Here is an 8,968-nt window from a genome sequence, read left to right on the forward strand (position 1 = left end):
TTACTAACCTTTTTCAAAAACTATTTTCGAAAATCACTAACCATTTTTCAAAAATAATTTTCGAAAATTTTCTTTCTCTCTCATCTCCTTCTATTTATTTATTCATCTACTAACACTTCTCTTCATCTCACATCTCTGCTCTCCTCACCCTTGTGTTTCTTTCCTTACATTATATTCTTTCTTCTTCTTTTCTTCTACTCACATAGGGACCTCTATACTGTGGTAAAAAAGGATCCCTATTATTATTATTTTTCTGTCCCTCTTTTTCATATGAGCAGGAGCAATGACAAGAATATTCTTGTTGAAGCAGATCCAGAACCTGAAAGGACTCTGAAGAGGAAATTAAGAGAAGCTAAATTACAACAATCCAGCAAGCACCTTTTAGAAATTTTCGAACAGGAAGAGGAGATGGCAGCCAAAAATAATAATAATGCAAGGAGGATGCTTGGTGACTTTACTGCACCTAATTCCAATTTACATGGAAGAAGCATCTCCATTCCTACCATTAGAGCAAACAATTTTGAGCTGAAACCTCAATTAGTTTCTCTGATGCAGCAAAACTGCAAGTTTCATGGACTTCCATCTGAAAATCCCTTTCAGTTCTTAACTGAATTCTTGCAGATCTGTGATACTGTTAAGACTAATGGAGTAGATCCTGAAGTCTACAGGCTCATGCTTTTCCCTTTTGCTGTAAGAGACAGAGCTAGAATATGGTTGGACTCTCAACCTAAGGATAGCCTGAACTCTTGGGATAAGCTGGTCAAGGCTTTCTTAGCCAAGTTCTTTCCTCCTCAAAAGCTGAGTAAGCTTAGAGTGGATGTTCAAACCTTTAGACAGAAAGAAGGTGAATCTCTCTATGAAGCTTGGGAGAGATACAAAGAACTGACCAAAAAGTGTCCTTCTGACATGCTTTCAGAATGGACCATCCTGGATATATTCTATGATGGTCTATCTGAATTGGCTAAGATGTCATTGGATACTTCTGCAGGTGGATCCATTCACCTAAAGAAAACGCCTGCAGAAGCTTAAGAACTCATGGACATGGTTGCTAATAACTAGTTCATGTACACTTCTGAAAGGAATCCTGTGAATAATGGGACGCCTATGAAGAAGGGAGTTCTTGAAATTGATACTCTGAATGCCATATTGGCTCAGAATAAAATATTGACTCAGCAAGTCAATATGATTTCTCAGAGTCTGAATGGAATGCAAGCTGCATCCAACAGTACTCAAGAGGCATCTTCTGAAGAAGAAGCTTATGATCCTGAGAACCCTGCAATAGCAGAGGTGAATTACATAGGTGAACCATATGGAAACACCTATAATCCCTCATGGAGAAATCACTCAAATTTCTCATGGAAGGATCAACAAAAGCCTCAACAAGGCTTTAATAATGGTGGAAGAAATAGGTTTAACAATAGTAAACCTTTTCCATCATCCACTCAGCAACAGACAGAGAATTCTGAACAAAATACCTCTAATTTAGCAAACTTAGTCTCTGATCTGTCCAAGGCCACTGTGAGTTTTATGAATGAAATAAGGTCTTCCGTTAGAAATTTGGAAGCACAAGTGGGCCAGCTGAGTAAAAGGATCACTGAAATCTCTCCTAGTACTCTCCCAAGCAATACAGAAGAAAATCCAAAAGGAGAGTGCAAGGCCATTGAATTGATCACCATGGCCGAACCTGTAAGGGAAGGAGAGGACGTGAATCCTAAGGAGGAAGACCTCCTGGGACGTCCAGTGATCAATAAGGAGCTTCCCTCTGAGGAACCAAAGGAATCTGAGACTCATCTAGAGACCATAGAGATTCCATTAAACCTCCTTATGCCATTCATGAGCTCTGATGAGTATTCCTCTTCTGAAGAGAATGAGGATGCTACTGAAGATCAAGTTAGCAAGTACCTTGGTGCAATCATAAAGCTGAATGCCAAATTATTTGGTATTGAGACTTGGGAAGATGAACCTCTCTTGTTCACTAATGAACTGAGTGATCTGGATCAACTGACATTGCCTCAGAAGAAACAGGATCCTGGAAAGTTCTTAATACCTTGTACCATAGGCACCATGACCTTTGAGAAGGCTCTATGTGACCTTGGGTCAGGGATAAACCTCATGCCCCTCTCTGTAATAGAGAAACTGGGAATCTATGGGGGTGCAAGCTGCTAAAATCTCATTAGAGATGGCAGACAATTCAAGAAAACAGGCTTATGGACAAGTAGAGGACGTGTTAGTAAAGGTTGAAGACCTTTACATCCCTGCTGATTTCATAGTCCTAGATACTGGGAAGGATGAGGATGAATCCATCATCCTTGGAAGACCCTTCCTAGCCACAGCAAGAGCTGTGATTGATGTTGACAGAGGTGAACTAGTCCTTCAATTGAATGAGGACTCCCTTGTATTTAAAACTCGAGGTCATCTTTCTGTAAACATGGAGAGGAAGCATAAAAAGCTTCTCTCAAAACAGAGTCAACCAGAGCCCCCACAGTCAAACTCTAAGTTTGGTGTTGAACTCCCATATCCAAACTCTAAGTTTGGTGTTGGGAAGTCTTAACAATGCTCTGAACATCTGTGAGGCTCCATGAGAGCCCACTGTCAAGCTATTGACATTAAAGAAGCGCTTGTTGGGAGGCAACCCAATTTTTATTTATCTAATTTTATTGTTCTTTCATGTTTTATTAGGTTCATGATCATGTGGAGTCACAAAATAAATATAAAAATTGAAAACGGAATCAAAAACAGCAGAAGAAAAATCACACCCTGGAGGAGGATCTCACTGGCGTTTAAACGCCAGTAAGAAGCATCCGACTGGCGTTCAACGCCAGAACAGAGCATGGTTCTGGCGCTGAACGCCCAAAATGGGCAGCATCTGGGCGTTTGAATGCCAGAATTGCACCCTGGAGAAGAGCTGGTGCTGAACGCCCAGAACAAGCATGGTTCTGGCGTTCAACGCCAGAAATGGGCAACAAATGGGCGTTCAACGCCCAGAACAAGCACCAATCTGGCGCTGAACGCCCAGAGTTGTGTGCAAGGGCATTTTTCATGCCTAATTTGGTGCAAGGTTGTAAATCCTTGAACACCTCAGGATCTGTGGACCCCACAGGATCCCCACCTACCTCCACTCACTTCTTGTCACCCCTCTTTCACACAATCCCATAAACACTCTTCCCCAAAACTCTTCACCAATCACCTCAATCTCCCTTCCCTATCACCACTTCACCACTCACATCCATCCACTCTTCCCCATAAACCTACCTCATAAACTCCACCTACCTTCAAAATTCAAAATCAATTTCCCACCCAACCCACCCTATATGGCCGAACCTTACCCCCCTCCCTTCCCTATATATAGCCCTCCATTCTTCCTCATTTTCACACAACACAACCCTCTCTTCTCTTCTTGGCCGAATACACCCCTCCCCCCTCTCCTCCATATTTTCTTCTTCTTCTTCTTCTTCATCTATTCTTTCTTCTCTTGCTCGAGGGCGAGCAATATTCTAAGTTTGGTGTGGTAAAAGCATAAGCTTTTTGTTTTTCCATAATCATTAATGGCACCTAAGGCCAGAGAAACCTCAAGAAAGAGGAAAGGGAAGACAATTGCTTCCACCTCTGAGCCATGGAAGATGGAAAGATTCATCTCACAAGCCCATCACTAAGAAAAGGATGGAGCAAACAAGAGAGTACATTCATGGATCTCAACAGGCACATGAAGAAGCTCATCATCAAAAAACCCCTGAGATACCTCAAGGGATGCACTTTCCTCCACAGAATTTTTGGGAGCAAATCAACACCTCCCTAGGAGAATTAAGTTCCAACATGGGACAATTAAGGGTGGAACATCAAGAGCACTCCATCATCCTTCATGAAATTAGAGAAGATCAAAGAGCAATGAGGGAGGAGCAGCAAAGACAAGGAAGAGACATAGAAGAGCTCAAGGACATCATTGGTTCCTCAAGAAGGAAACGCCTCCATCACTAAGGTGGACTCATTCCTTGTTCCTACATTCTCTGTTTTTCATTTTCTATGTTAAGTGCTTATCTAAGTTTGTGTCTTATTACATGATCATTAGTAGTTAGTAACTATGTATTAAAGTTATGAATGTCCTATGAATCCATCACCTCTCTTAAATGAAAAATGTTTTAATTCAAAAGAACAAGAAGTACATGAGTTTCGAATTTATCCTTGAACTTAATTTAATTATATTGATGTGGTGACAACGCTTCTTGTTTTCTGAATGAATGCTTGAACAGTGCATATGTCTTTTGAAGTTGTTGTTTAAGAATGTTAAATATGTTGGCTCTTGAAAGAATGAGGACAAGGAGACATGTTATTTGATAATCTGAAAAATCATAAAAATGATTCTTGAAGCAAGAAAAAGCAACAAAGAACAAAGCTTGCAGAAAAAAAATAGCGAAAAAAAAATTAGAAAGAAAAAGAAAAAGCAAGCAGAAAAAGCCAAAGCTCTTAAAACCAAAAGGCAAGAGCAAAAAGCCAATAACCCTTAAAACCAAAAGGCAAGGGTAAATAAAAAGGATCCCAAGGCTTTGAGCATCAGTGGATAAGAGGGCCTAAAGGAATAAAATCCTGGCCTAAGCGGCTAAACCAAGCTGTCCCTAACCATGTGCTTGTGGCGTGAAGGTGTCAAGTGAAAACTTGAGACTGAGCGGTTAAAGTCAAGGTCCAAAGCAAAAGAAGAGTGTGCTTAAGAACCCTGGATACCTCTAATTGGGGACTTTAGCAAAGCTGAGTCACAATCTGAAAAGGTTCACCCAATTATGTGTCTGTGGAATTTATGTATCCGGTGGTAATACTGGAAAACAAAGTGCTTAGGGCCACGGCCAAGACTCATAAAATAGCTGTGTTCAAGAATCATCATACTGAACTAGGAGAATCAATAACACCATCTGAACTCTGAGTTCCTATAGATGCTAATCATTCTGAACTTCAATGGATAAAGTGAGATGCCAAAACTATTCAAGAGGCAAAAAACTACAAGTCCCGCTCATCTGATTGGAGCTATGTTTCATTGATAGTTTGGAATTTATAGTATATTCTCTTCTTTTTATCCTACTTGATTTTCAGTTGCTTGGGGACAAGCAACAATTTAAGTTTGGTGTTGTGATGAGCGGATAATTTATACGCTTTTTGGCATTGTTTTTAGTATGTTTTTAGTAGAATCTAGTTACTTTTAGGGATGTTTTCATTAGTTTTTATGTTAAATTCACATTACTGGACTTTATTATGATTTTGTGTGTTTTTCTGTGATTTTAGGTATTTTCTGGCTGAAATTGAGGGACTTGAGCAAAAATCAGATTCAGAGGTTGAAGAAGGACTGCTGATGCTGTTGGATTCTGACCTCCCTGCACTCAAAATGGATTTTCTGGAGCTACAGAACTCCAAATGGCGCGCTTCCAATTGCGTTGGAAAGTAGACATCCAGGGCTTTCCAGTAATATATAATAGTCTATACTTTGGCCGAGTTTAGACGACGTAAAATGGCGTTGAACGCCAGTTCTACGCTGCTGTCTGGAGTTAAACGCCAGAAACACGTCACAAGCCAGAGTTGAACGCCAGAAATACGTTACAAACTGGCGTTCAACTCCAAGATTGACCTCTACATGTGTAACATTCAAGCTCAGCCCAAGCACACACCAAGTGGGCCCCGGAAGTGGATTTATGCATCAATTACTTACTTCTGTAAACCCTAGTAGCTAGTTTATTATAAATAGAACTTTTTACTATTGTATTAGACATCTTTTGATCATTTTGAGATCTCTAGACCTCCATGGGAGGCTGGCCACTCGGCCATGCTTACCCTATATTCACTTATGTATTTTTCAATGGTAGAGTTTCTACACTCCATAGATTAAGGTGTGGAGCTCTGCTGTTCCTCATGAATTAATGCAAAGTACTACTGTTTTTCTATTCAATTCAACTTATTCCGCTTCTAAGATATTCATTCGCACTTTAACATAAATGTGATGAACGTGACAATCATCATCATTCCCTATGAACGCGTGCCTGACAACCACTTCCGTTCTACCTTCGATTGAATGATTATCTCTTGGATCTCTTAATCAGAATCTTCGTGGTATAAGCTAGATAGATGGCGGCATTCATGAGAGTCCGGAAAGTCTAAACCTTGTCTGTGGTATTCCGAGTAGGACTCTGGGATTGAATGACTGTGACAAACTTCAAACTCGCGATTGCTGGGCGTAGTGACAGACGCAAAAGGAGGGTGAATCCTATTCCAGCATGATCGAGAACCTCAGATGATTAGCCGTGCTGTGACAGAGCATTTGGACCATTTTCACAAGAGGATGGGATGCAGCCATTGACAATGGTGATGCCTCCAGACGATTAGCCATGCAGTGACAGCGCATCGGACCATTTTCCAGAGAGGATGAAAAGTAGCCATTGACAATGGTGATGTCCTTACATAAAGCCAGCCATGGAAAGGAGTAAGATTGATTGGATGAAGACAGCAGGAAAGTAGAGGTTCAGAGGAACGAACGCATCTCCATACACTTATCTGAAATTCTCACCAATGATATACATAAGTATCTCTATCTTTATTTTCTGTTTATTTATTAATTATATTCGAAAACTCCATAACTATTTGATATCCGCCTGACTGAGATTTACAAGGTGACCATAGCTTGCTTCAAGCCAACAATCTTCGTGGGATCGACCCTTACTCACGTAAGGTTTATTACTTGGACGACCCAGTGCACTTGCTGGTTAGTTGTATCGAAGTTGTGAATGAAAAATAATTTATTAAGACGTGCGTACAGAGTTTTTGACGTCGTTGCCTGAGATCACAATTTCGTGCACCAGTCAATGTCCTACAACAAACAAGTTATAAAAGTAATCCCTGAAAGAGACCTGACAAAGGTCCAAGAAAGAGGATTACAAAATAACTTAGAAGAGATCGACATAAAGAAGTCGGTCTCCTACGAAAAACAAGTTATAAAAGTAATCCCTGAAAGAGACCTGGCAAAGGTCCAAGAAAGAGGATTGCAAAATAACTTAGAAGAGATCGACATAAAGAAGTCGGTCTCCTACAACAAACAAGTTATAAAAGTAATCCCTGAAAGAGACCTGACAAAGGTCCAAAAAAGAGGATTACAAAAATAACTTAGAAAAGGACGACGCAAAGAAGTCGGTCTCCTACAACAGACAAGTTATAAAAGTAGTCCCTGAAAGAGACCTGACAAAGGTCCAAAAAAGAGGACTACAAAAATAACTGGAAAGAGAACCAACATAAAGAAATCGGTTACGGATGGCCAGAAATAAATACAAGTAAGAGCCAGAAAACCAAAACACGAGTTGGATCTACACATCCGCAATGGATCCAAGCTACAAGCAATAAGTACAAAGCAATCCAAAGAGGCCGAGCAGCAAGGCTTCGGCATTCTCAAAACCCAGAAAGGTGCCAAAAACAAGTGCAACAAGCATGATATAAAATGCAATATTATAAACAAGCTTCAAGATCAGGCTCAAAGCTTGAAAGCTACTTGTTGTTTTTTCAAAATAAAAGTTGCTAAACAAGTAACCAAAAGGAGTATCAACAGTCAGTAAAATATTCAAATAATAGAAATAAAGAGTTTAAAAAGCCCACAAGTCGGGCTATCTACACAAACATCCAAGAAAAATTAGTTAAGATCGGGAGCCTTCTCGATAGCATCAGTCTGGGGTGAAGGAGGGCGAGTTTGGAGAGGCACTGCATCCACCGTACCGTCGTCCCTATTCAGAATTTGACAATCAGGATCTAATTCTGGACGACCAATCCCAGCAGAAGGAACTATAGAGGTCGACACTTTAGCAGCAGGCGCAGAGGGAGGTTCGACATCATCATCATCTTGGTCGTCGGGAACAATCTTACCATCCCTCACAATATTGTCCAAGCTAAAAAGAGTAAGATCAACCTCAGGAGCGAGAACTTGGACCTGCTCCTTCAAATTATCATAAGCAGCGTTTACACTGCCGACAAGGTGACCTTGGAGCTCGGAATAGTCAACTCGGGCAGACTCTAACTCCTCCCTTAAACGTATCACCTCCCGATAAGACGTGACATAACTATCTTTATGCCTCAACGCAGTGTCCTCGGGCAATCTCACAGAAGCCGCCAGAGCAAGAGAACTAGCCTTTTCGTTCTCCAGATCCTTCTCCAGTTTGACTACTTTCACCTCAAGCTCCTCTTTCAAGCCCTTCATCCGGTCGAATTCCTGTTTTGCCTCCTCCATGAAGGCTTTGGTGGCATGGAGAGGAAAATTTTGAGCAGTTTGGTACAAGGAAGCTCCCATATGGGCCATTTTTACACTACTCCGAGTTATAAAGTCCAAATGACGAAGAAGTGATACATCATCCATAGGAAAGACACCGTATGGACCGATCTGCTGATCTACAAACTCGACCGCGTCAAAATCAGGGGCATCAAGGTTGAAAGGCTCAATTATTTTTTGTTTCTTGTTGGGAGGAGCACCAGAAGTAGCAACGGAAGACTGCGGAGGCTCGGCCAGGCGAACCCTAGGAGTGGGAATTACCCTCCTCGGGCCAGGAGAACTCGGCACAGGCGGCTTCACCGAAACTTGGGAAGATCCCTCTCCCGCCACCTTAGCCGAGATATTTTGAGCAGCTGCAGCCTTCTTTGCCTTCTTGTAGGCTTTCATAGAATCGTTGTTTTTTGACATCTCTGAAAATACAGAATCGACCACAGTAATGGGTTACAATCACAAAAAGAAGAAGTAAAACTAAAAAGCAAGTATATAAACAAGTCGGACAGTACCTAAAATAGTTCGAACCAAAGACGGGTCACTCAAAAACTTTTTTGTATCAAGATGGGGTGGTTTCCCCCATAAATCTTCAAGAACAACTACAAAAGCTCGTTCAACCTCGTCAAACATCTCCCAGGTATAGTGAGACACTCTCACATTCTTTTGCCATTCTAGAGGAAAGGCAGGCTCATCATT

General features: G+C 41.1%; 1 protein-coding gene and 1 non-coding gene across 2 annotated transcripts; both read right to left on the reverse strand.

Annotated features, from left to right (window-relative positions):
* Nucleotides 1–804: 804 nt before the first annotated feature.
* LOC148566724 (small nucleolar RNA R71) lies at nt 805–912 on the reverse strand. The gene has a single exon (XR_015881457.1). It is a non-coding gene; the product is annotated as a small nucleolar RNA R71 (small nucleolar RNA).
* A 6,739-nt stretch (nt 913–7,651) lies between these two features.
* On the reverse strand, nt 7,652–8,368 carry LOC148566725 (uncharacterized). Its single transcript, XM_088484403.1, has one exon. The coding sequence runs from the start codon at nt 8,366–8,368 to the stop codon at nt 7,652–7,654; it is 717 nt and encodes a 238-aa protein (XP_088340529.1).
* Nucleotides 8,369–8,968: the final 600 nt, after the last annotated feature.

Source organism: Arachis ipaensis, chromosome B4 (genome assembly GCF_059453495.1).
Source record: "Arachis ipaensis isolate K30076 ecotype BB chromosome B4, ASM5945349v1, whole genome shotgun sequence".
Lineage (NCBI taxonomy): Eukaryota > Viridiplantae > Streptophyta > Magnoliopsida > Fabales > Fabaceae > Arachis > Arachis ipaensis.